At 34.6% G+C, this 27,922-nt stretch overlaps 1 protein-coding gene across 1 annotated transcript; it reads left to right on the top strand.

Annotated features, from left to right (window-relative positions):
• Positions 1 to 761: 761 nt before the first annotated feature.
• Positions 762 to 27,202, top strand: LOC131940913 (hemocyanin 2). The gene is made up of 56 exons (XM_059299822.1): positions 762 to 854; positions 1,210 to 1,474; positions 1,806 to 1,999; positions 2,112 to 2,367; positions 2,993 to 3,143; positions 3,453 to 3,588; positions 4,181 to 4,451; positions 4,675 to 4,787; positions 5,799 to 5,948; positions 7,429 to 7,547; positions 8,076 to 8,253; positions 8,365 to 8,528; positions 8,752 to 9,026; positions 9,539 to 9,650; positions 9,837 to 9,982; positions 10,127 to 10,257; positions 10,622 to 10,728; positions 10,843 to 11,004; positions 12,597 to 12,696; positions 12,815 to 13,003; positions 13,157 to 13,297; positions 13,450 to 13,625; positions 13,760 to 13,995; positions 14,083 to 14,339; positions 14,910 to 15,094; positions 15,199 to 15,414; positions 15,508 to 15,651; positions 16,123 to 16,351; positions 16,545 to 16,761; positions 16,845 to 17,043; positions 17,396 to 17,654; positions 17,769 to 18,077; positions 18,240 to 18,438; positions 18,596 to 18,756; positions 18,904 to 19,030; positions 19,140 to 19,393; positions 19,511 to 19,636; positions 19,762 to 19,926; positions 20,540 to 20,802; positions 20,940 to 21,135; positions 21,272 to 21,524; positions 21,673 to 21,815; positions 21,925 to 22,065; positions 22,170 to 22,403; positions 22,491 to 22,789; positions 23,104 to 23,285; positions 23,413 to 23,622; positions 23,720 to 23,944; positions 24,037 to 24,227; positions 24,350 to 24,613; positions 24,733 to 24,900; positions 25,005 to 25,133; positions 25,996 to 26,154; positions 26,240 to 26,380; positions 26,626 to 26,869; positions 26,985 to 27,202. Exons 1-55 carry the CDS (start codon positions 780 to 782, stop codon positions 26,866 to 26,868), a joined length of 10,335 nt encoding a protein of 3,444 aa, XP_059155805.1. The 5' UTR covers positions 762 to 779; the 3' UTR covers position 26,869; positions 26,985 to 27,202.
• The last annotated feature ends 720 nt before the right edge of the window (positions 27,203 to 27,922 follow it).

The raw sequence follows: 27,922 nt of genomic DNA, 5'->3' as shown, positions 1-27,922 counted from the left end.
AAAAAAATCTCGTGTCAGCAGTTAAGCAAAAGTTACCAGCAAGTCGGTCATTCATAGTGAACTTGAGCTGCCATTGTCTGGACATGCCCTCTGACCCATGTTTTGTTGATAGAGAATATGCTCCTATCTCGACATGGTAATTGACTGCGATACTTGAGACATAGCTTGGCACACATTTAGATGATGTAAAACTAAACCCAGGGCTTAAAAGAAAACATTTACTAAAGTATTACTAATATCATAAAGAACCTTGTATCTAAAGCATACTTTTTAGACAGCTTAGTAATTTAACGATATTTTGATGACATTTTAAAATTTCTTTTCATTTGTAACTTTTCAAAGCTTTTATTTAGTGATCCCCTTAGTGGGTGTTTCAGAAGGTCATGCTGTTTTAGCTCAACTGACCTACATTTGGGTTAAATGTTTATCTGCATCAATTAGTGTAGGATGACAAAAACTGCACACTTGACAGTAACCAGTTTTGTTATTTCTGCCTTTTCATAGGGGTAGCAGTTTTTAAAATAATTAGTAAAACCGTTTCATGAAATGATACCACCCTTAAATTTCTGACAATAGGTATAGTTATAAAATTGTTATGTCAACATAACCATAATAAAACAAAATAAAAACAACATAATCTCTTGTGTCTTTGCATCGTATATTTGTTTTATTACTGATCACCCCTCTCAAAATTAAAGATGAACTCTTCCTTCGGTTCTATAATTAAGTGGATAACAAAGAGTATAAAACGAGCTGAAATCTCTCTCAATTTACGCCGCATGTTGGACTGTTGTAACAAACAGACCACAGTCATGGCTCGTTGCTTGTCGTTTCTGGCTCTAGCACTTTACGTGGTGAGAATATTCTGTTTGAAAATTTGTCATGTACTGACTTCAAAGCTTACAAAGAGACACGTATTTTTGTAACTTAAAAATTTATAGAAGTTTTCGATAACACTGACGTAAAAGTAATAAATATATATAAGGGAATTAAGATATTACATTTTTTTAACAAACAGGTGTATGTCATATAAAAAACTACAATTAGTAGACTACAAAATCATTGGCTGTTAACCATAGATGAAAAGTTGTGTAGATATATTTTAGTGTTTTCAATATTTTCAGCTGAGCTTTAGTGAAGCCATTCTTGTGCTGCTAACAATAGATGAAAAGTTTTGAAGATATATTTTAAAGTTTTCAATATTTTCAGCTGAGCTTTAGTGAAGCCGTCCTTGTGAGAAAAAGTGTTGACAGTCTGAGCAGTGAGGACATCCTAAACCTCCAGAAATCTCTGAGAGCAGTTGCTGACGACACTTCTGATAAAGGCTATGCTGCGATAGCTGCATATCACGGTTACCCAACTCAGTGTAAACACGGCGACAAAGATGTGGCTTGCTGCATCCACGGTATGGCTGTGTTCCCACAATGGCACAGACTCTACGTGGTGCAGATGGAGCAGGCACTCAAAGAGAAAGGTAACCTGACTTTCTCACAACTCATTCATAATTCAGCCCCTTTACAACCACACAGAGATACAGTTTATTAGCTAAGTATTAGAGTTTTACGTAAGTTATACATTAAAAAAAATGTTTTCATGTACTTTTTTAAATGTATAAGCTGTAACAGATTTGAGCGTATATCTTGTAGAAATAAAAAGTAGGCCTTCTTAAATTCAAGTTAGAAAAAATTGAATATATCTTAATCAGATACATTTACAATATAAAAAAAAATATTTCCGCAATATGAAATAGATTTTCAAATGTTAAATATAATGTAAGTAAAGAAATACCAATTTCAATCCACCAGGTCTCAGTATTGGTATTCCATATTGGGACTGGACTAAACCTTTGAGCGCTCTCCCTGACCTCGTCAGTCAGCAAGTGTTCATTGACAGTGATGGCGGCAAAGCCAAGAAGAACGTCTGGTACCAAGGAGATATCACAGTTGATGGCGTTGTTAAACACACCGCCAGAGCTGTTGATGACAGACTTTTCCAGAAGGTCGCTGTTTTACTTTAATTAGATCAAGGCTTAAAATAATATTGTTTATCGTTCAAAGCGTCTTTTATAGAATTAATTAGTTACAGACATAAATGAAACTGTTAATTCACAGGTTGATGCTGGTGAGCACACCGATCTCTTTGAGCACGTGATAGACGCCCTCCAATACCCCAACTACTGCCAGTTTGAGGTCCAGTTTGAGGTGGCTCACAACACCATTCACTACCTAGTGGGAGGCCGTAACAAATTTTCCATGTCCCACCTTGAATACACCGCATATGATCCCATCTTTTTCCTACACCACTCTAACGTAGATAGAATTTACGCCATCTACGAGGCACTTCAACAGGAGAGGGGATTTACTCCTGGTAAGTTATGATTCATGATGACAATATTAAAAATATATTTTAAAATAATAAAATAGCTTTATATGGTTTAATATTATTTATAAAACCAGATAAAAATATTTAGTTAAATGTAAAAATAATATTATTTAGTAAGTAAATAAAACATTTTTAACCTCTGCTTCTCGTGTCATGTCTTTGTGTCGTATAAAGAAGTAATTAACTTTCCACATTAAGTTGATGTTGAAACAAGAATTTAATATGGCGGTAAAGTTTTTGTTTAATGGAGAATACAACACCCGAGGCTTACGTTTTAGATAAATATTTTAAATATTTAGGTTAATTTTTTAGCCTTTCAGAAATATACGTAACTGACAAAGTTGAACAGTTTAACAAACAAAATGCTATATTATTTTCATCTTTTTATAAAGATTACTGATTTTAATTTATAATTAAATTAGATATATTTGTATATAATTTTTTTTAGTTTGGAGGTAGTTGCAATATACACCTTACATTTGCTGTTATTGATTCGCCTTATACTGTTTTTTCTATTTTCTGTTTATTTATGTTATATCTTTCTTTGAACTTGTTTTTGTATTATTGTACACTGGTTTTGGCTGACTCTTTGATGTTTGACCTACCACAGGACCAGGATGTAAAGGGAAATGCGAACTATGTGACGTGAAATTATTTAAACAGCCAATGGAACCCTTCTCTAGAGACTCGAACCCATTCGCCATTACTAAAGATCACTCGGTGCCAAAAGAAACGATCGACTTCTCTACCTTTGGCTACAAGTCAGTCCCTGTCTTAAGTCACATTTCACTTGGTTGTCAGTCTAGTTAGATTTCACTTTGTTGTCAGTCTAGTTAGATTTCACTTTGTAGTCAGTCAAGTCAAATTTCACTTTGTTGTCAGTCAACTCACATTTCTGTTTGTTGTCAGTAGCTGCGGTGTCTTAAGTCACACTTAAACGTGTTATCTGCCCCTTACATAATTTAAATCATATGTAATAGAAAACATTTAGAAACGAATGAAGTGAAAATGTAATTTTGTACGTTTTATTTCCGCTTTACCTTTACACAAAGAAAAATGCGTATTAACAGATATGAAGATTTATCACTAAACGGCTATGACCTAGCTGGCATCAAGAGGCTGATTAAAGAGAAGTGGTCACATGATCACGTCTACGCTACATTCCGTCTTCATGGTATTGAAACATCAGCTAATGTCCGTGTTGAGGTGAGTACTAAACTTGTTCTTTGAAAATAATTGAATCAAGAGATTGGTACACATCTTAAAATTTGAATTTTTTAAATGTATATATGAGATCATCATTTATTGCTTCTGATCGACGTATAGAGAACATTTGTATGAAGAAATAAATTACAATCTAATGTATTAAAAATGTATAATAGAATAGAACATACCACAAGTAAACGGAAACTTGCTAGGTCGTCTGTTGTGTTGAACAAAATACTAATATTTTCTTAAGAATAATAATAAATATTTTAAAAGAGTATACAAAGCCAATACCAACATGTTATAAAAAATATATATCAATAGCATTTGCTGAAAAAAGCTTATTTCAAACTTTATTATATAAAATACTAGGATTTACTTAAAAGCAAGAGCTTATATAACCAAAACTAATGGATAAGAAAGCTAATTTTGAAATTAGTTAAATAAATTCTAAAGTTTGCTTGAAAGTATCAACTATACTTATCCAGGCTAAATAGTTAGAAAGACATTTTATTTGAGTTAATATAATGAAACTTCTACGTTTATATTTAATTTAATTTATGAATGCGATTTACCTTTTATAATTCTTTAGGTTTGTATTCCTGCTAAAGATGCAATATCTGAACCTAATTGCGAGTTTGCCGGTGACTTCTTCGTACTAGGAGGACCAACTGAGATGCCCTGGTCTTTCTCTAGACCTTACTACTTTGATGTTACCAAGACCGTGGAGAAACTTGGTGTCCCACTTGACAGCAACTACCGCATCAAGGCCCAGCTCTTTAGCGTTAACGGAACCCAATTGTCTTCCAGTCTCCTCCCTAACCCCTATGTGTCTTACAGGCCAGCTAAGGGACGCACTGATCGTAAGTTGCATAAATATCTGCTAGTTTTAAAATAATTTAGAATAGAGAATTTTAGATTTCAAAATATTTGCTAAAAGTTTGGAATTATTTTTTACAGCATTTCCACACAAAAATGTTTACTGCTTTAGGTGTTGTTATAATGGATACCAAGTATATTATTTATATTCTTGTGTGATTAACCTTTACTCAAAATGTACTAAATGTGTAAATATACATTTAAAAGCCGCCATAGCCCACAACGAAGTGAGTAGCGATGACGTAGCTGTACGTAAAGATGTGGACCGTCTTACAAAGGAGGAGGTCTTTGAACTCAGACAAGCCCTCGCTAGATTCCAGGTATAACAAGCATGCTACACAGGTGCACTGAGCAATACATTTTTAACATGCGAGTAAACATTCAGAGGCGTAGCTAGGGGAGGGCGGGGAGGGCGGCCGCCCCGGGCGCCGACCCTAGGGGGGCGCCAAAAGGGGTAAACAAAAATTAAAAGCTCATTTTAAGTTGCAATTTTGAATTATAAACAGTCAAAGTAAAGAAATTTAACGTCTGAGAACCTTTGCATACTGATTTAACTGTTTTCCACCTTTGTTGTGTAACTGTAAAACGTATATCTTTAAGAAACAGTGACCGGAAAAACCGCTTTCCAGCTTTACTAGATGGGGAGGGGGCGCTTTTTCCAAGACTAAAATCGGAAAAAATCGGAGCTGGTGGATAGGAAGCGACACTCTTTGCCAAAATTTTAAGAGAGAAGAAAATTAGTATATTGTACTGATTATTACTTTGTTCAACCTAACTGATAATTCAAAATTGCAATAAGGCTTGCACCTTCTACAAAATACACTCTAAAGCAGTGGTTCTTAACTTTTTGAAGTACCGAACCCAACTAGTTTCGTATGCGCAATCACCGAACCCTCCTTAATAGTTTTATCGTCCACAATGACAAAATCCTATGAGTCGGGTGTGTGTCTTGACCTCCGCGGAAGCCCTGAGACTGAATTACCGAACCTCTCGGGTTCGATGGAGCCCACTGTTCTAAGCTCTTTTTATTTTCTACTTTTTATTCGTTTCGGCATCTTAAGGGGAATTTAATTGGCGTCCAGTGAAGTTTTAGGGAACGACAATCAGCGTAATTGTTAATTTTTTTCCAGACTGTCGCACACACAAACACAAACGCATATATATATATATATATATATATATATATATATATATATGGGGGAGGGGCGCCAAACTGAAAGTTCGCCCCGGGCGCCGGGAGGGGTCGCTACGCCTCTGTAAACATTAACAAAAAATTGCATTAGAATATAAAATGAAGTTGATTAAGTTCAAACAATTTATTTTATTGACAGAACGATTCCAGTGTTGACGGTTACCAGGCGACCGCGGAGTTCCATGGTGACCCAGGCAAATGCCCCACACCAACCTCTAAAGTCAGACAGGCCTGCTGTATTCATGGTATGCCAACATTCCCACACTGGCACAGACTCATGGTTGTACAGGTAAATGATGTATTGTGGTGTATTTATTTTGTTATAAAATTATCGGGCAATGTTTATTTTGTTTTAAAACTATTGGACATTGTTTATCTATATTATACTAAATGTCAAGTTGTTTACAAGTTTGCAATTTTTCTTTTTTGGTCTGTTCTGTTAGGTAAGAGCATCTGCATTATGTTAAGAAATGTAAAATAACCATTTATGAAGAGAATATTTTTTCCCAAGCTTTTAAACACGCATTTATATAAAGTAGTTAGTTAATTAATTGATATATTCATTTACTAAAAAAAACCTTTTAATTATAAACATTTAGAACAAATAATTTATTTTCACAAAAAATGAAAAAAAAAACAACTTTCACATGATTTATTTACTTATTTTCGCAACAAAAATGGCAGGCAATCATGGAATACGATGTTGCCAATTCAAAAGTTTAACGCTTTATAAAGCTAAATTTTGTATCGACTATAGCTTTAACGATTTCATTAACTATTTCATTTTTTAAATTAGGTTCAAATACTATAATCAATTTTCAATAAGATGCTCTTATCAATTCTTCTAATTTGAGTATACGAGACATTTATCTAGAACTAGGCAAACCATTTTTTGTTTGTTCGTAGATTGTAGATCTAGAATCATTAATGAGCTTCTATATTAACTATTTCAGGCCTTAATTCTTTTATATAAATCTTTGTCAGTTTATTAATGTAATTAGCTAAGTTAGGTTATAATGTAATTTAAAATGATAATTGCGTAAATTTGTTACGCTGGCTTACTACCTATAAATTTACCATATATACCTACCTGTTCTAGATGATAGTTTAACCGACACCACGTAAGTAGTTCAGGTTCGAAACACGTCATGTCAATGTAAAAATTTTGTTTTAATTTTCCCACATAGAAAATTCACAGTGCGAAACCACGACACACGCTATTGTTATTAGTTTGACGTTAGCTTTAATAATTTGTTCAATTATTATTATATTGAGGTTCGAGCTCAGAAAATATTTTAGAAATAAACCAATAAACCTTTTAAAGGACAAAAACATGTAAGCTGAGGTGTGACTTCTTTTTTAATGTGAATGATAAAGTTGCCTATCGGGACATGGCGGGACACGGGGCAGGTGAGGTAGAGTTCATCTGTTTTTGTGACCTAAGCACATGAATATATAGTGTGGTCTGACCCTTGCTCAGCTGAAACCGGTGTTTTAAAAGGCAAGAACATGTTGTCTGAGGTGTGACGTCTTATTAAATGTGGGTTTGGTTTTCGTAACGATGTTTGAGTGGAGGGCAAAGATAAAAATCGCCAAACAATCGTGACGTTATTACAGATGACCCCCGGAACCCACAGTTATCCAAAGATGTTAGATAGTCCAGTTATTAAAGTGATTTTTTTTTCCTTTTTTATACATTTAAATAGAGTTTATTTAAAAAGTGGACATTATTTTTTTTTTAAATTAAGTGACAAAACATTTATGTTCAGGTTGAAGACGCACTCCGTCGCAGAGGTTCTCAAGTTGGAATACCTTACTGGGACTGGACCAAGCCAAAAACCTCTGTACCAGCACTGGCATCTGAAAGCACATACTTAAATTATAAAACGTAAGACATCTTTATTTCAGCTGAGACATACAAGTCTGTAATACATGTTTGTCTTTACCTACTTCATAAATGCAGAGCTATTTTTGCTTCCTTTTCGTGTCTAAGATTTGATTTAATTTAAAATTAATTTAATTTAACGTATTTAATGCGGTTGTCGAGATTATATTGATTGCATGAGTTTGCCTTGTGACGTAAAAAAGATTATCTTTATTATTGCATATAACCTAAAAAAGGTTAATATAACAATAATTAATCGGTGGTTTATGAGATCTTTTTCATATTTTAGCGACTACAGTTTTTAGTCTCTAAAAGACAGTTACCTGCCCTTACATAGTTCACCCATGTCGGATCTTTGATTGAGCTTTAACTAATATTTAACCTAAGTCACTTTAAAATTAAATTGTATTGTCTAATTGTCAAATTAGATTAAAAATAATATATTATGGCATTTAGATTGGAGAATATTTTTTTAGGAGAGTTAGAATAGAATCAATGCATATGTTAATCATATGTTCATTACATTTCCAGCAATGAAAACCTACAGAACCCTTTCTATAATGCCGACATCTCTTTCCTTGGAGCTGGTGTCAAGACCGAGCGTGACGTGCAACAGTCATTAAGTGAGGACCCAGAACTAGGAGACCACACTGAGCTCTTTGACGCCTTCCTTTTGGCTCTAGAGCAGGACAACTTCTGTGACTTTGAGGTAAGTGATACTCTTGTTTTTATAAAGAGAGCAGTGCAGTATTCTTATAGCAAATTTGTTTGGTTACATATACCAACTGTTCTACAATACTCCATGAATTATGTTGAACAGATTCAGTTTGAAGTTGCCCACAACTTGATCCACGCCCTTGTTGGTGGCAAAAACCCCCACAGCTTGGCCACACTTTCATACAGCGCATTTGATCCAATTTTCTACCTGCATCACAGCAATGTGGACAGAATCTGGGCCATCTGGACAGCTCTTCAGGAGCTGAGGTAAACATTAGAATAAACATGGTGTTTCTATTTGGAAATGATATATTTGATGTATTTTACTTCTTTAAACGGCAACATTAAATGTTTTTTTTCAAAGAAAATACAAAAAAAAACAACATTTAATGTAAATAGTTTATCCGCAGATTTAGTTGTCTACAACAAATAAATCATAAGTCTTGCACGCTGACAACAGTGCTGTCATTTAAAACTATTTTTATCCCAGAGGCAAACCTTACAAAGCTCACTGTGCCCAGTCCTACACATACGAGCCATTGAAACCATTCGCCTTCGCCTCTCCATACAACAACAACGAGAAAACATCTAGCCACGCTGTCCCTCGCAATGTGTACGACTACGAGACTGAGCTTAAATACACATACGACCAACTTGAGTTTGGTGGCATGAGTGTACAACAACTTAACGATTACATCAACAACAACCAAAAGACCAAAGACAGAACATTCGCTGGGATACTTCTACATGGAATTAAAAAATCAGGTATTTTCAATTCAATAGCTTGACACAAAATATGTTTTTGCAGATTATTGCGATGTAAATCAACTACAAATCGTTCAATGTTTAAATAATCATAACTATATTTTATTTGCTCATTGCAAAATACGATAATGTTTCACGATTCAGTGAGCAATAACAGTTTATTTCCTTTAGACGTAACCATTAAATACAGAAGACTCATTTTATATGTTGGTGTACTTGGGTAACAGTTACATTTTTGGTCGACTTCTAATTCAAAATTCATAAGCAATAGAACAATTATTAAGGGCCTCTCGTGCGTTTGTTTAATATATTAAGCTATATTTCCATCCAGCTGAAAAGGCTACCTGACGTATGTTTGGAAAAGTAAATGCGACGTAGATAATGCTAAACACATCATTTTATCTGTCCCCTATAGATTGACAGGTCCGAAAGGGTAATTTGTCCCTATCTAAAACTTTTGATTTACTTATGCAAAAATTCCAAGCATAATTTTACCAATATTCTCACTTCAGCAACGGCCCGCATTTACGTGACTGCGCCAGGTAAAGACAAATATGAAGCTGGGCGCTTCGTTGTGTTGGGTGGACCTTCAGAGATGCAGTGGAGATTTGATCGTCTCTACAGGTAAACTAGGGTCTCGATAATATTTGTAATATCATTAATCGATTATTACATCTGGTCTATTTAACGAAGGCTTTCGATTATCTATCCCAAAATATATCTTGATATATAAATGGTCTTTTCTTTTTCCTGCAAAATTGATATACTTTAGTTTTAATCTTAATTTAACTCTTCGTTTAACTACTTTAGACAAGAAATAACGAACGCACTCAATGAGCTAAACCTCCAATGGAATGACGATTATACCGTGAGTGTTGAGTTCGAAGCCATTGACAACACTCCAATTTCTGATAGCGAACTAACTCACATCCAGATCATATACAAAGCAAAAGAAGGTTTGTATTGAATATAACTATCTAGCCAATATATTTTCTTCACAGTAGGCTACAACGTTTGACTTTAATAGATTTTATTTTCAGTGCAACGATTGAAAACAATTTAAACATTAATTTGTTGTTTTGTTACTTCTAAATCTGTAGATGTTAAGGATGAAACTCCAGATTCACACAGAGTCCGTAAAAACGTGAATTCTTTAACCCGAGAGGAAGTGTCTGCCTTACGCGATGCAATGTTGAATCTACAAGGGGATAATAGTGCTGGTGGATATCAGGTAACAATGGTTTCTTTTACTGCTTCTCCCCACACTAGTAATATATATATATATATATATATATATATATATATATATATATATATATATATATATATATATATATATAAGAAAAAGCCATGTAGGATTTAATTTTATACAATTAAATTTAAATAATAGTTATTTATATTCAATTTATTTACAAACCTATGAAAATCAAGATCTTAAATGCATTAACTTTAAGAATATTTTTAACTTCAAAATTAAATTTTAGTTGTTTTAAAAAAGCTATGTTCAACACCTTTAAGAAGTATTAACTACAACAAAAGGGAATAATGCTTTAGGTTCTAGTCCATGTTCTTATTAAGTATAATATTATTTTCAGGATCTTGGAAGATTCCATGGAACGCCCAAATGGTGCCCATCTCCAGACGCAGAAGTTAAAAAATCATGTTGTCTTCACGGAATGCCAACCTTCCCACACTGGCATAGGTTGTTTTCTTTCATTTACTTTTAAAATACAACGCTTAACATAATGGCATGAGAAAACCAAATATTTATTGGTTGCAAAGTTTATGAAAACAACTGTTTATTAAAAACTTTCAGACTGTGGACTGTTCAGGCAGAAAATGCACTACGTCGAAATGGCTTGAAAGGAGCTATACCATATTGGGATTGGACTCAGCCTATTGCAGCTCTGCCAGATCTTGTCCAAAGTGAGACATATGAAGACGGCAACGGAAAAAGCGTAAAGAATCCATTCTATAGGTGTGTTTAGCTTCAAGTGCTATTGAATTTAAAAATTTAGGCGACACTTAATTAGTTTTTTACCACATATAATCTAGTTTATTGTGTAACTAGGCATGCTGCCCAGCTTCGCTTAGGCTTTCGAAAACATTGAGAATTTGCATGCTTAATTAATTCGCCCGAGGGTCGGTCTACGACCTCAAGAGTTATGAAGAGGTTCCTCCGTGGACATTTTTTTTCGATTTATAGCTCATATAAGGTACCGGTCAGTCGAGGTCAGTTTTGACCCCCTCATCGTAGACTTTTCGGCCAACCGGCCCCCGTGTTTTGTCGCCCCAAGGCAAGATCCTGCCAAATTTGAAGCGCCTGCGGCGCCGGGAAGTGCCCTATCGGACACCCGACAATCTAGATCTAGATTCCTAAAAGAATTTTTTTTTTAAGTTTAGCCCGAGCATAATAAAAAAAAATATATGAACCAAGTTGACTTGGTGTGTCTCGAACCCGCACAACCTGCGTGGTTTATAGTACACTAACATCTCCGCTATTTAGGCACCTTATAAATTACGGAGAATGAAACACGTATTTTAAAATCTTAACTTACGCGAATATGCCTATTCTTTCAAATTAAATTTTTTATCCCAAATTAGCCAGTTCCAAACAAAGATTTTGTATAAAATAAATAAGTCTTGAAATAGTTTAGTCCTAATATAGAAATTTATTTTTGGAATTGATTTTAGAGAAGTTAGAGTCTAAATCTAGATCTTAGCGTCTACGTCTAGATCTAGCTATTGCGTAGATTTAGTCTAGATCTAGAATCTCTAGATCTAGAATCCAAATACGTAAAATAAATTTTATGAGTTTAGGCCGGAAAAATTGTATTGTATACATTTCATAGTGTACGTAGATCTAAATCAAATTTGAATGAAATAGTTCATTTCTTTTTATTCAAAACACTGCAGATGACGTCATTAGTTAATGTATAAGCAATAGTGACGTCACAGTTTTATGCGTTCTTTTTCACATTTATTAATGCTTTTCCGGTTGCATAAATAATACTGTTTCTCTACATTCGAATACGCCTTTAATTTATATTTTTCTTCTTTAACTAAAATTGTGGTTATACATTTAAAACATCTAACATATTATTTTCAACAAAAGTCCGTATAAAGTTCTCCATATATCGCTGCCGTTTCTGACGTGATGTCCGGCGAAAATTTTTTGCGGACAGACAGAGAGAGAGAGAGAGAGAAGAGCGCACATAGCGTTTTATATATTAGGATGGCTTATCTAGCTGCCAGATGAGACTGTCAATTTGAAATGAGGGCTCACATCTTTTAACTTATAAAGGATGTTTAATAGTTTTGCCAAAATTATAAAATTAATTTGTAAACTGCTGTTTATAGAGTGTTTCCTGGCGTATAATTTCAAAATAATTTTTAATGACGACCGAAGAGAAAAACATATTAAAACATCAATCTCTCTTGTTATATATATATATATATATATATATATATATATATATATATATATATATATATATATATATATATATATATATATATATATGCAATTAATAAAGTATCAAATTAAAAATGTTTTCGTTTATTTTGCAGTGCCCACATAACAGATGTTGATAAAGATACAACCAGATCAGTCAGAGACGATCTCTTCCAGAAACCAGCTTTTGGAGAATACACTGATGTTGCTAAACAGGTCCGACATTAGAGAAAATAAAAGCTTCGATAGCTCTTATGTAGAATATGGGTGTACATTTTGAAGACTATTGACAGAATAATATTTATAAACTCGATGACTGTTTTTTGGCTTTCAGGTTCTTTTGGCTCTAGAGCAAGAAGATTTCTGTACTTTTGAAGTTCAGTTTGAGATCGCCCACAACTTTATTCACGCTCTTGTGGGAGGTCAAGAACCTTACTCTCTGGCTTCCCTGATGTACACCGCATTTGATCCACTCTTTTATCTGCATCATTCCAACACTGACAGAATCTGGGCTATCTGGCAGGTAAAAAACTCATTTTGTTTTAAGACCAGTAATGGAATTATTCTTGAGGAGCTTGGCTTTATTTAACTTTACTTACACATTATTCGAATAGCATGTATTGCATGGTATTCATTGATCGATCAATCTGCTAATATGTTGTTGACTTGAAAATAGGCACTCCAAAAATACCGCGGCAAACCATACAACACCGCTAACTGTGCTATTGGACAGCTGAGAAAACCCTTGTCTCCATTTAGTTTGACCTCTGACATCAACCCTGATGCCGACACCCGTGAACATGCCGTTCCTTTCCAGGTAAATTTGACTACACTCGTTTCAAGTTAAAATTGAAGGTTTCTGTATTTTATAGAAATAAATTTTCGGCTGATATTTCCAAACTTTAAATATAAAGTCGTGCAAAAATATGAATAAATACAAAATGAAAGATCAAAACCTGTCAATCTTAGGTATTTGACTATCGTAACAACTTCCATTACGAGTACGACAATCTTGAATTTAACGGTCTGAGCATTCCCCAACTTGCCAAACAACTTGAAGAGATCAAAGGCAAAGATCGCGTCTTCGCCGGCTTTATGCTTCATGGACTTAAACAATCAGCTCTGGTTACATTCTCCATCTGCAAGTAAGAAAAAACATATCCTGTGCTGTAAAGCACGTACAAGAATAAAAATGTCCTCGTAGTTAAAGCTGATATATTACCATTGAAAAACTCCAATTGGATGTTTTGTTTTACTTACATGTTATGCAATATTTCAGATCTGAAAATAGCTGCAAGAAAGCTGGTGAGTTTTACATTCTCGGAGATATAAATGAAATGGAATGGAATTACGATCGTCTCTACAAGTATGAGATCACACATCAACTTGAGGAGCAAAACATTCACCACAACGATCGTTATGACATTACTGTTAAAGTTCAGGCCCTAGATGGCAGCGATATTACAGAAGCAGCAAATATCCCACCACCAACTGTCCTGTTTGAACTTGGAACGAGTGAGTACACAGTTCTAATTCGAAAGTTTAGATTCTAGTATTTTGTTTTGATTCAACTAAGTTCTAATTTGTATTTTCCTTCTACAGGCAACCTGTACGGTAAAGAATACCGTCCATCTGTTACAACTATCTCCAACATCCGTCGTAATCTTAACGACCTCAGTGAGGGAGAAGTTGAGAGTCTGAGGTCAGCCTTCCTGTCCATCCAACAAGATGGAACTTATGGAGACATTGCAGCTTTCCATGGCAAACCTGGACTGTGTGAACATGATGGCCATAAAATTGCATGCTGCGTCCATGGTATGCCAACCTTCCCAGCCTGGCACAGATTGTATGTTGAACAGGTAAACCGTCGCTGTTAACTATTTATACACTGAATTCATTTAAATTTAAAAGTGATTGCATATTTTATTTATATGCCAGAATGACTATTATTTTCCCATTATTTTAAGCGATTTAAATATTTTCAGGACACAAATGTGTAATGCTTAATCGCGTACCTTGCCTTGATGTCCTAATCTGTTTTCCCATCCTTGCTTACTAAAATTCCGAGATATGTTGTGAGATCCTCCTCCGAAAGTCATTTCTTGTGTGTCTTAAGTTGGATCTCCTGGTGGTTGTTAAGCCTGTCTTAAGTGCTTGTCACAGATTACATAGCTTGGACTAGCTTGCTGTGGATGTGATAGGTTGATGACATCCGCAAATTTGAGGTCCGACAAATTTTTGGTTTTGCCACATTTCGTATTTTACACCCAAAAGCTTTTTATCCGGTTTTAGTGGATAATGTGGCAGATTGAGTCTTCATAGAGCTGTGGGATAATTTTGACAAATTTAGGAGGGATCCTAATAAATGTGCTGAACAGAATTATAATATATTGTTGTATAAATGTACTTTAACAAAAAAAATACTTTAGGTAGAAGAAGCTCTTTTGGGTCGAGGATCATCTGTAGCTGTGCCCTACTGGGATTGGACTGCACCATTCAATAAACTGCCCTCTCTTATTAGTCAAGCAACGTATTACAACTCACGCCAACAACGATTCGATCCCAATCCATTCTTTAGTGGAAAAGTAAAGGGAGAAGACGCAGTGACAACAAGGTAGTCATTCAACTTAAGTACATATGCACGTTCTTGAATAGAATTATATAAGTTATATCATGTACATTTAGTAAATGAGATAATCTACTAACCTATATCAACAGAGATCCTCAACCAGAGCTGTTTGACAACAGTGAACTTTATGAAGAAGTTCTATTTGCTTTAGAGCAAGACAATTTCTGTGACTTTGAAATCCAATTTGAACTTGTCCACAACGCTCTCCACTCTCTACTCGGTGGCCGTGCACAGTACTCTTTTTCTTCACTGGACTACTCAGCTTTTGACCCGGTCTTCTTCCTGCACCACGCCAACACTGACAGGTACGTTGTTTTGTTGTTTAGCGCAGATAACCGAAAATTCAATTTCAGTAAGCTCACTAGTTGTAAAATCGTTTAAAAATATTTTCCCTGTAGAATCTGGGCCATCTGGCAAGAGCTCCAACGCTACAGAGGTTTGTTGTACAACGAGGCTGACTGTGCCATCAACCTCATGAGGAAACCACTGCAACCCTTCAATGATGGTGGACTAAACCATGGCGACTACACTCAAAGATACAGGTTAATTTTAAGTATAGTATAATAATTATATATATATATATAATTATTTTCAAATCATATATGTATATATACACATATATAAATATATAAATATAAATATATATTGATTAATAAATCATATTTATATATATATATATAATGTATATATACATATATATATATATATATATAAATATATATTGATTAATAAATCATATATATATACATAATTACATTCATACATATAAAGAAAAAAAACACACACACACACACACACATATATATATATATATATATATATATATATATATATATGTATATATATATATGTATATATATATATATATAAATATATATATATATATATATATATATATATATATATATATATATATATATATATATATATATATTCAAATCACTTGGAAGTTTAAGAAAATGTAGCTTTAAAAAAAAGAAAAAACAACACCAAAACAATATTATTATTAACAGTCGCCCCGCCGATACATTTGACTACCGCAACCATTTCCACTACGAGTACGACAACTTGGAGTTCAACCACATGACCATTCCACAACTGGAGGCTTTGTTGAAGAAACGTAAACAAAATGGCCGCGTATTTGCTGGCTTCTTGCTTCATAACATTGGTCTGTCTGCTGAAGTTGATATCTATGTTTGTGTTCCTGCTGGACCCAGAGGAAAGAAGAGCTGCGACAACAAGGTAAACATTTGAGTTTGACTTGTTTTTAAATAGTTACTGTTATATATCTAGTGGTTTCAATGGTCATGTAATTGAAATTTAAATAGTTACAGTTTCAATAAACACGTATTTGATTTTATGAAATTTCATTAAACAGTCAGTTTTTTTTTTCATTTTCATGAAACATAATATAATTATTCCTAATTTCTAATAGGCCGGATCATTCTACATCCTTGGGGGTGAATTAGAGATGCCTTTTGTATTTGATCGCTTATACAAACACGATATAACCAGTACCATCAAAGCATTGGGCCTGAAGTTGGACAGTGCTGCAAACTTTGAACTCAAGATTGACATTAAGGCAGTTAATGGCAGTCTGTTAAGTGCCGACATTCTACCTACACCCACCATTCAATTTGTTCCTGGAACAAGTAAGTGAATTTCGTCTCACTTTAAGAGTTTTGTTTTAAATTATTTAATCTTCAATTTGTGAATTCAACATTTCTTTCAACAGCCGAAGTTCAGAAACCATCTGGTGAGGTCTCCAGCTATTTAGTAAGAAAGGAAATCAACTCCCTCAGCCCTCGTGAAACATTTTCTCTGTACAAGGCTATGGAGTCCCTTCAGGCTGATAGCTCTGCTGACGGCTGGCAATCAATTGCAGCATTCCACGCTATCCCACCTCTTTGTCCACATCCAAGTGCAAGCAAGAGGTCAGATAGTCTTTCTGTAATTCTGTAAAGGACATTAATATATATGATAGTATTTCAATATTTCAATAATAGTCTTTGTGATAAATTCAGTTATTCAACTAGTTTTTCGTTGTTTAGTGAAAAATGATAATTCTCGGGAGGAGTACAAAATAAATAAACTATTATGAAATCAAAATAAATCTACATCATGGCACATACACTCAAAGTAAAAGTCAATTAAAATTATTACGTAATTGTGGATTAAAAAAAATGAAAATCAATCCGGACCCAAAGTTAATTTATACCTTGAAAAATACTCTCAATCGAAATGTCACATAAAATGGTAAATTAATGGTGAGTAAAATACTTTCAGATACGCTTGCTGTCTTCATGGTATGGCCACATTCCCACAATGGCATCGTCTCTACACTTTCCAAGTTGAGGACGCTCTACGTCGTCATGGTTCTCTTGTTGGTATTCCATACTGGGACTGGTCTCGTCTATCCTCATCCCTGCCACATCTCATTGATGACGAAAGCTACATAGATCCCAATTCCGGTGAAACTGTCGCCAACCCATGGAAGAAAGCCAAGATTGCTTTTGAGAACTCTGAAACTGAAAGAGATGTTGTTGTAAGAATATATTTATCGATCTAGTAAACTATAAACAATAGTACTTGATTAGTTTGCCTTCGGTCGTATTTAAAATATTCACGCGATGTATTCAAATTAATTCAATTTTTACAGAGTGACAAACTCTTCAAACGTGGACCTCACGGATGGGACACATGGCTCTTTAACCAAGCCCTCTTTGCCCTTGAACAAGAAGATTACTGCAACTTTGAGATTCAGTTTGAGATTACCCACAACGCCATCCACTCTTGGCTCGGAGGATCCAAAGTCCATTCACTCGGTCATCTTCACTATGCTTCATACGACCCTGCTTTCTTTGTACATCACTCAAACACTGACAGACTATGGGCTGTTTGGCAAGCTCTACAAAAATACAGAGGTCACGACCCTAATGAAGCCAACTGTGCCCTTGAGCAGATGAAAGTATGATAAGATTTTCGCGTGCTCCACCTAAAATATTCTATAAATACGTTGTGTATAGAGTTTACAGGTTTTTTATACATGTGGGAAGTCTTAGAACACATCTAGTAGCTCCTTCATGTTACAGTGTATTTATAATAATGCTATTCATCTATTTTTGTATAGGAGCCACTGAAACCTTTCAGCTTCGGAGCACCCTACAACCTAAATCCAAAGACAAAAGAATATTCTCGCCCAGAGGATACTTTTAACTATGTTGATCATTTCCAGTATAAGTACGACAGTCTGGAATTTGTCGGCCTCAGTATTCCACAGCTAGATGCTTTTATTAAAGAAAAACAAGAACACGATCGAGTTTTTGCAGGTATGATAACAAATAAACAAAACTGCTTTGTAGCAAGAAAAATTAACCAAATTCTATTATTATTGATTCATCCGTTATAAATGGAAAGTTTAATAAAAACTAGTTCATTAAAATTTACTATAACATAAATTATTTCAACTAATACTATACATTGCAGGCTTCCTTCTAAAGGGCTTTGGAGAGTCAGGATCTCTTAACTTCAACATCTGTCCAAAAGCTAAGGCATGCTTTGACGGCGGTTATTTCACAATCCTAGGTGGCTCAGCAGAGATGCCATGGCAGTTTGATAGACTGTTTAAATATGAAATCACTGAACAGGTCAGCTAATTTTAATAGTGGAATTTGAGAAAGTTAAACCAGTTTTAACAAACATTTTAGCATGGCATTAAGTGGATAATTTTTCTTTAAAATAACAGACGCACTTTCTCTTTACAAACAATACATTGAATTTTTTTATTATTACAGCTCGAGGAGCATGGGTTACGTTTTGATGACGAATACACATTTGAAATCCACATCAAAGCTCCCAATGGTTCTGAGTTAGCCAGCAGTTTAATCAGTGCACCAAGTGTCATCCTGGACCCTGCTCACAGTACGTGTTGGACATTCTAAGATCAATAACGATTTGATTTATCATTTAACATTTGATAGCATTGTGTTTTTTATTTCCCAGCAATTATGTTAGATTTCTCTCTATTTAGAGGTTACCGATTTGGAAAAAGTGACACACAACTACGTCCGCCGTGACCTGAACAGTTTAACCGAGCGTGATGTCCAAAGCTTGAAGGCTGCCCTTCGTGACTTACAGCTGGACACAACCAACGATGGCTGGGCCAGTCTTGCCTCAATGCACGGTGCCCCAGCTCGCTGTAAAGATGATGCCGGCAAAGACGTTGCTTGCTGTATTCACGGCATGCCAACCTTCCCCCACTGGCACAGACTTTTCACATTGCAGGTCATTCAAACATTAATCAAACATTGTACACAAATCTTATTTCTCTACTTAGAATTACCAAATATCTTATCTCTTTCCTGTGTAAAATAACGTCAAACCTTCATGACCACCATATAGGTTGAGCAAGCTCTACAGAGACACGGAAGTGCCATTGCTATTCCATATTGGGACTGGACTAAACCAATCAAGGCTTTACCAGAAATTTTCACTGATGAAGATTACTACGATATTTGGAGAGACGAGGTAAGACTGTGATTTAATCTTTCTAAAATGCATGTTGTCTATTTATTACGTATTGATTTGAAAAGATAAAATTCTATGTTAGGTGATAGGGAAAGAAATGAAAGTGACATATTTTCCCTTTATAGGTCGTCCCTAACCCATTTGCTCGCGGCTATGTACCATCTGAGGAAGTTTACACCGTTCGTGACGTCAGACAAGAACTGTTCAAGACATTCAAGGATGGATCTCATTCTGATCTCTTTGATCTTGTTCTCTCAGCACTAGAGCAGACCAACTTCTGTGACTTTGAGGTAAAAAAAATAAAGCTAAATAATGTTGATTTTTATTTTTGATGTTTCAAAAGCCTATACCTCAAGTGCGTTTTCAGTTAGGTAGAATAAATTTCACATATATGTAGAATATTTAATTCTATGTTTCTGAAAAATGTTAAGTAATTTCAAGTGACCGGAAGTAGTATTTTACCCTATTTCCTATTTTTCAAAATACGAATATGAATTTATTTGTAACTTGATTCCTCTGTCATTCTTTATAAAGGTTTAATATTCCGCACTATTAAATAAAGATTATTTGCTATTTATTTGATGCGTAATTTCTTTTAAAATTTAAATATTTAAAAAATAGTTTTTTTTTAAAATGTCTATATCCCGACTGCACTGGAGTTACCGTCCCATTAGTTTTATCTTAGAATATTCAAGAAAAGTTATGGGATATCACTACTCTTTTTTTAGGTTTAATTTCATAACTGTGTTGCTTTACTCAGGCAACGAGCGTCTTCGGCCCAGAGTTCCAAAGTCGGGACATGTGGGTTAAAAAAAAATACACATGCTCTTCCCAACAAACCAAACGTTTACACTCACCAAATATGGATGCCTTTTAATTTTTGTTTGCCAATGTATTATTCAGGTCCAATATGAAGTAATGCACAACGCCATCCACTACCTAGTCGGAGGTCATCAGAAATATTCCCTGTCATCACTTGAGTATTCAGCCTACGATCCTATCTTCTTCATCCATCACGCCTTTGTTGATAAAATCTGGGTCGTATGGCAAGAACTACAGCAGAGAAGACATCTGCCTAGCAACCGTGCTGATTGTGCACTGAACTACATGAATGAGCCAATGAAACCATTTAACATCGAGGGCTTCAATATAAACTCATTCACAAAGTAAGATTAAAGTGATGTGCAAGTTAAATAAATAATAATTTATTTTTAATTGTACTATTGCTTGTGACAATTTTATGTAATTTATGACACAAAACTATAGAATACAGTGTTAATACATACAGGAATTTTACTTTCAGGAAACACGCTGTTCCAAATACCGTGTTTAATTACGAACATCTTGGCTATCAATACGACAATCTTGAAATTGGTGGCTACAACATTGAACAACTTGAGGCCCTTATTGCTCAACGTCAGAGCCGTCCAAGAGTATTTGCAGGTTTCCTTCTGAAGGGAGTGAAGACTTCAGGATCAGTGGTCCTACAGATCTGTACGGTAGGTTATTTTAAAACCAAAGTTATACTTTATTTAAATTTAATGAAGAAGTAACAAATTATTAGATCATTAGAAAATAAAGATATTTCTACAGCCAATTACAACACTGATCTAAAACGGGATTTTCTATCCACAGGCAGCACAACAGTGTTCATATGCTGGACGCTTTAACCTCCTTGGTGGACCAACTGAGATGGAATGGGCATTCGATCGTCTGTACAAGAAAGATATTACATGGGCTCTTGAAGAGGCTGGAATAGCACCAGAATCTGTTTTGGATGCCACAAATGCTTTCACGCTGAAAGTTAAAGTTTATGATGTTGAAGGAGTTGCAGTGAATGTAAAGAGCGTATTCCCAACGCCTAGCCTTATCTTTGATCCTGCTCATGGTTAGTCATTTTATAGAAGTTCTAGTAGTTGATGTTAAACAAATACGGTCGATTTAATTATTCTGGAACGCAAATGCTGTAGTATAAAATTTCCTAAGTAATACAGTACATTTGTTTTCAATTATGCATTGATTTGTTCATTCTAAAGCGGCAGCAGCAAAGGAAGAGTCAGCATCAGTTGCTGGAGTTGGTGTACGTAAAGACGTCTCCACACTTTCAGTCACAGAAATTGAAAACCTTCGCAATGCTCTTATAAAGGTTCAGGAAGACGATGGGCCAAATGGATTCCAAGTAACACATTTATTTGTTTAAAAGTTTTAGATACGCTATAGATATTATTTACAGTTTAAGATAAAAAGATATTTAGTTCTATTATATTACTTTTAAAATCATTTCTTAGAATATTGCCAGCTTCCACGGAAGTCCAGCCAAGTGCGAACATAATGGACATCCTATAGCTTGCTGCCTCCATGGTATGGCCAACTTCCCCCAATGGCACAGACTCTACGTTAAGCAATGGGAAGATGCTCTAACTGCTCAGGTGAGATTACCAAATAAACAAGCTGAATAAAAAAAAATACCTACTCCTTAAAATCCTTTATCAAATTTTCGTCACAAAACGATTTTGTATTTTTATATATTCAGGGAGCAAAGATTGGTATTCCATACTGGGACTGGACCACTGCCTTTACTGCTCTTCCAACCCTTGTGACAGAAGAAGAAAATAATCCTTTCCATCATGGTAAAATCTACAATGGAGAAATTACAACAAGAGCACCCAGAGAACAACTTTTCAATGACCCTGAATTTGGATCTGAATCTTTCTTCTATAGACAAACACTTCTAGCCTTTGAGCAAACTGATTATTGCGATTTTGAGGTATTTGAACATCGATATAGATTAGCTTGGGTAATTGATATTTCTACACAAACTGTAACCTAATATACACTATAATGTTGTTTAAAGGTACAATACGAGATCAACCATAACGCCATTCACTCCTGGACTGGAGGTGTCTCCCCTTACGGCATGTCTACACTTGAGTACACTGCCTATGATCCTCTCTTCCTGCTCCATCACTCAAACGTTGACAGGCAATTCGCTATCTGGCAAGCTCTCCAGAAGTTCAGAGGACTTCCTTACAACAGCGCCAACTGTGCCATCCAACACTTGCGTCAGCCAATGAAACCATTCAGTGAGGAATCAAATATTAACCCAACTACTCGTGCCAACTCTCGCGGTATTGATGCCTTTGATTACGATAGGTAAGTTTTTTTTTTTAAAGAAACACATGAGTTATAATTTAGACATATAAACATTTATAGGTCTTATATAATTAAAGTAATTGAAAATAAATTATTGATGCTTACAATTAGGATATGTTACGGTAGTATGTGATATTCAAGTATAATTAACACGTATATCGAGCACCGTTATTGATTAAGAGATAATGTGATAAGATTACTTCTTAATTTAAGTTTTCTTTCAAAACTTGTTTAAAAAGTATAATTCAATTATTCTTTGTGAAACATAATTAAATTTGAATATCGTTATCTGAGTGAGTATTTTACTTAAATAGACTGAACTACCAATACGACAACCTGAACTTCCATGGACTGACCATCTCCGAGCTTAACGACGTTCTCGAGAGACGCAAGGAAGAAGATCGCATCTTTGCTGAGTTCCTTCTACGTGGATTTGCCTTGAGTGCTGATGTCACATTCAGACTGGTCGACGATAAGGGTCACAGTGAATTCGCTGGTAAATATTGGCAGTTTAAAACCGATTCTCTCTTTTTTATTACTTAGAATTGAAATGAAGCACAATATTCCCATTATTACAAATTGATAGTTCCGTTAATTGTACGTTTTGTTACACTTCTAACTAGGTACTTTTGCTGTTCTGGGTGGGCCACTTGAAATGCCATGGGCTTTTGACAGACTTTTTAAATATGACGTCACCAATGTGTTCAACAATCTGAACCTCAGACCAGATTCAAACTACCACTTTGAGGTTGAGATTAAAGCAATTAACGGCACCATCTTAGACTCCAATCTAATTAGGTCCCCAAGTGTACAGTTTGTTCCCGGCACAAAGAGTAAGTTTAATTTATAAAATAAACATTTGCTAGGTGTACATAAAGTTAAGAATGACAAAGATTGAGTGCATTTACCAACGTAATTTTTAAATTCCAGAATTCTACGAAAAGATTGCCGAGAAAACCGCCAAGCGCGACGACAAGCTGGTCAGAAAGAACATTAACCAACTAACACTTGATGAAGCCGCTAACCTGAGAAACGCCTTGAACAAATTCCAACAAGACCAGAGCGATGAAGGCTACGAAGCCACTGCCGGATTCCATGGTGCTCCATTCAAATGTCCAGCCGATGGTGACGACAAATTCGCTTGCTGTGTGCACGGTATGTCAGCTGAAATACATCAACCTTTACTTGATTACACGGAACCAATCACAAAAAAGAAACTGGTATATTCTCATGTTCTTCTTCCCTAGGTATGCCTGTCTTCCCCCACTGGCACAGGTTGTTCACTGTTCAAGTGGAACAGAGTCTGAAGAAAAATGGCGCCCTTGTTGGTGTTCCATACTGGGACTGGACTGCTCCAGTACAATCTCTTCCATCTCTCTTTGGAGACAGCTCTGACTTTAACCCATTCTACTCCTTCCAAATCGCCTCTGCTAATCACGTAAGTCAAAATGCTTGCTAAAGTGTTTCCTAAAAATAGTAAATACATAATACGTATCAGTTATCTCATTAATCCTCTAATATTGATATACTTCTAATAACTTGTGAACTTCTAAAATTTAGAAGACTACCCGTGACGTCCAGCAAGACCTCTACTCTAACCGTAAAGTCAATGGCTACCATTACCTATTCTACCTGGCACTAAACACCCTCGAGGAAGACAACTACTGCGACTTTGAAGTCCAATTTGAAGTTCTTCACAACGAGATCCACGCTACCATTGGTGGTAGTGGTCAGTACTCTATGGCCACATTGGACTACTCAGCCTTTGATCCATTCTTCATGATCCACCACTCTAGCATTGACAGAATCTGGGTTATCTGGCAGGTAATACGACTTTTCTGTATATTACCTTTGGTTGTATTTATTATTTTCTACTATAATAAAGAAACATATTGGCCCGAGCCAACAATTATAATTATAGTCTTTTGTCTTTTGAAACTCAGGAACTCCAAAAACTCCGTCGCAAGCCATTCAACTCTGCCCGCTGTGCTGGACACATCATTGAGAGACCTCTACAGCCTTTCAGCTACCCAGAGGTCAACCACAACGAGTTTACTCGCCTCAACTCTGTACCTAATCTTGTTTTTGATTCAGAGAGATTCGGGTACCAGGTACGTATAATAATATATTCCATAAAAAAAAGAATAATAAAACACGTTAATAAAAGCAAGATTTAAAAAAAACCACTCATTTAAAAATAAACATCGCTTTCCAGTACGACAACCTTGAACTTAACGGCAAGAACGTTCAAGAGATCCACGAGATCATCAACAAGCTAAACCAGCAGGATCGTGTGTTTATTGGTTTTGTCATTGGTGGCTTACAACAGAGTCTAACTCTTGACGTAAGTTACGTTGAATAATTCCGTATAATGTTACAATTCACAATACACACACACACCTGTATATATATATATATATATATATATATATATATATATATATATATATATATATATATATCATTACTTTTACTATTTTTATAAAAACTCATATACAGGGGAGTTAGCTTTTAACTTTTTAACGAGTTTGTATTTCGGAAATGCTATAGCAACCTTTATAAAGCGAATAAATTTGGTTTGCATACACATAAAATTATAAATCTAAATACATATATTTCTCTGTCCGCCTGTAAATCCATCAAGTAAAAAATGCAGGGAATCTACTCCGTTTTAATGTAAGATTAGGCCGATGCTTTAGTGTTTGAGTATTTCTTTTTTTTTTACATTTTTAACTAAAATTTCTTTTTACATACCCTCTAATAATTAGATTTTTTCCTAAACTAAGTAATATTATTTAATTACTATACGTATTGTAGAAGTGCTGATCTGTAGTGACAGATAAACATACCATAACTAGCAAATAAATTCCGAACGAAGAATCAGTCAAGTTTGAAGAAAAATTTGGAAAACGAATTATTTATAAAAGTATATACTATTTATAAAAACACATGAAAATAATATTAAAATGTATTCTTATAAGACAATTAACCCAAAGTTTTTCAGAAGGACATTTATTTAAACTGTATTTAATTAACCTAAGGATTATGATATTATATATGTGTATATAAATGATATTAACAATAAATATATAGGCCCATATATATATATATATATATATATATATATATATATATATATATATATATATATATATATATATATATATATATACATATACATATAACATTTCACATGTTTCTGTTAGATTTCACTACTCCTCAATGATAATGACGTAGCTGCAGCTGGTGCAGTTCATGTGCTGGGTGGGGAGAAGGAAATGCCTTGGGCATATGAAAGATTGATGAAGATAGACATAACTGAAACCGTTAAAGCTTCAAGCATTGATGTTAGCCATGCCGTTAAAGTAAGTTTAACTATTGTATGATTATAATAATAATAACTACACTTCAGACATTTGACAAAGTTAATTAAATTGAATTTGTTTTCAGGCAAGATTTACATTTACTGACTACACGGGCAGTAAAATAAAAGAAGCTGAAGATTATGCCATTTTCGTTGAAAGACGTGCCAACACAGATTATGATGTTGTGAACATTCCAATAGGCAGAGAACAACCACTGCCACCCAAGGTAAGCTGTAGAGAATGTTAACGCAAGTCAGAATAATCTTTAGACGTCAATGTAAACGTCAGTAGACCTATATTGTTGCCTTGGTTAAGATTATAGAGCATCGTCTAAAATTACCATGTCTAGAATGGAAGAACGTAACGGTAAAGTCGCATCTCTATTTGTGAATAATCAACTCTATTCCTTATTTAACATCTTATAAAGCAGTTTATCGTGTATAAAGCTCATTCCTTCCATCTCCTTTATAGATTTCTTTAAAGAAAGGCACCCGTGTGAGGTTTATCCCAGTCTCTGATAGCTTTACCAAACCCATGGAAGACCTCGGCAGCTACACCAGCTACAACAGGTGCGCTGTGCCACCATTCTCCTACCAAAGCTACGCTCTCAACACAGTCCACAGCCTGGAACCAGGTGAACACTTCTTCGTCGCAGCTGACAAGGCTTTGTGTGCGGAGGGCAAGAGAGTTATCATTGCAGTTGAAGATGAATAAGGTGAGTCGTCAATTACAGCACATTTTCTTATAAATGTTTATACATGCTAAAATATATTACATCATAATTATGTAATGTGTCTATAAAATATATCGATTTGTTTTTAATATTTCAGTTCGGTCCAAAAAATGAATGGCACTTGGGAAATTGTATTCTAAGAAGTCAAGTATTTTTTGTGTTAATTATAATGCATTGTGTTACTAAAGCGTTGATAACTATTTACATTTGGTTTCAAACGTCACGTGATCTTTTGATAAGATCACACGAGAATCTCGAATTTACCCTGTTGAAATGACATTATCTGCTCTCAATAAATCAATGCAATGTTTCAAAGTTTTACTTTATTTTTTTAAGTATATGTAAATCTAACTGTTTGGTGCACATGGTAATTAAGTAGGGTTGTTAATTGTGAACTTAAAAATATATCATTCGTATTGTATTAGATCCTATTTGTTGAGGAAACAACACCTATCGGCTCAAACATTTTAAATCTTTATTACAGAAACGCAGGAAATTTGTAACATATTGCAACGGAATAATAAATAGTATACTAATCTGATATGCTAGACCTTATAATTCTATTAAAACAAAAGAGGATACAAATTAACGAATGCAACTTATATTTAACTAATGTCATAATTTAACGATAATACAAAGTTTAAAATGTAATTAATTTTCTCAATATTTCGTCTTTGCACATAACATATTTCAGGAAAGTCAAAAGGTTTTAATAACGAACAGATAAAACAATGAGTGACAATAACGAGACAAAAATATTCAATAATAAAAGTCAGCACCAAATTTCTTTCTAATCTGACTAAAAATTAAGTACACATATAAGTATAGATTTATAATCACATTATATTAATATAATAGCATTTATTTAGAATTTAGACAATATAAAACACTACAGAAAGTAGATTCAGTATTTGATAATGATGCAAATATAGTAATGCAGTAACCAATACAATATTTAAAAATATAAAATACATAATTTTAACAGGAATATCATGATTAACATGATCAATGAAATAGGCCTACCTTATTTCAAAG

This window comes from Physella acuta, unplaced genomic scaffold, assembly GCF_028476545.2.
Source record: "Physella acuta isolate Inbredline_101_S28 unplaced genomic scaffold, ASM2847654v3 ptg000335l, whole genome shotgun sequence".
Classification (NCBI taxonomy): domain Eukaryota; kingdom Metazoa; phylum Mollusca; class Gastropoda; family Physidae; genus Physella; species Physella acuta.
The sequence above is the reverse complement of the archived record's forward strand: the minus strand, read 5'-3'. Positions and strand labels throughout refer to the sequence as shown.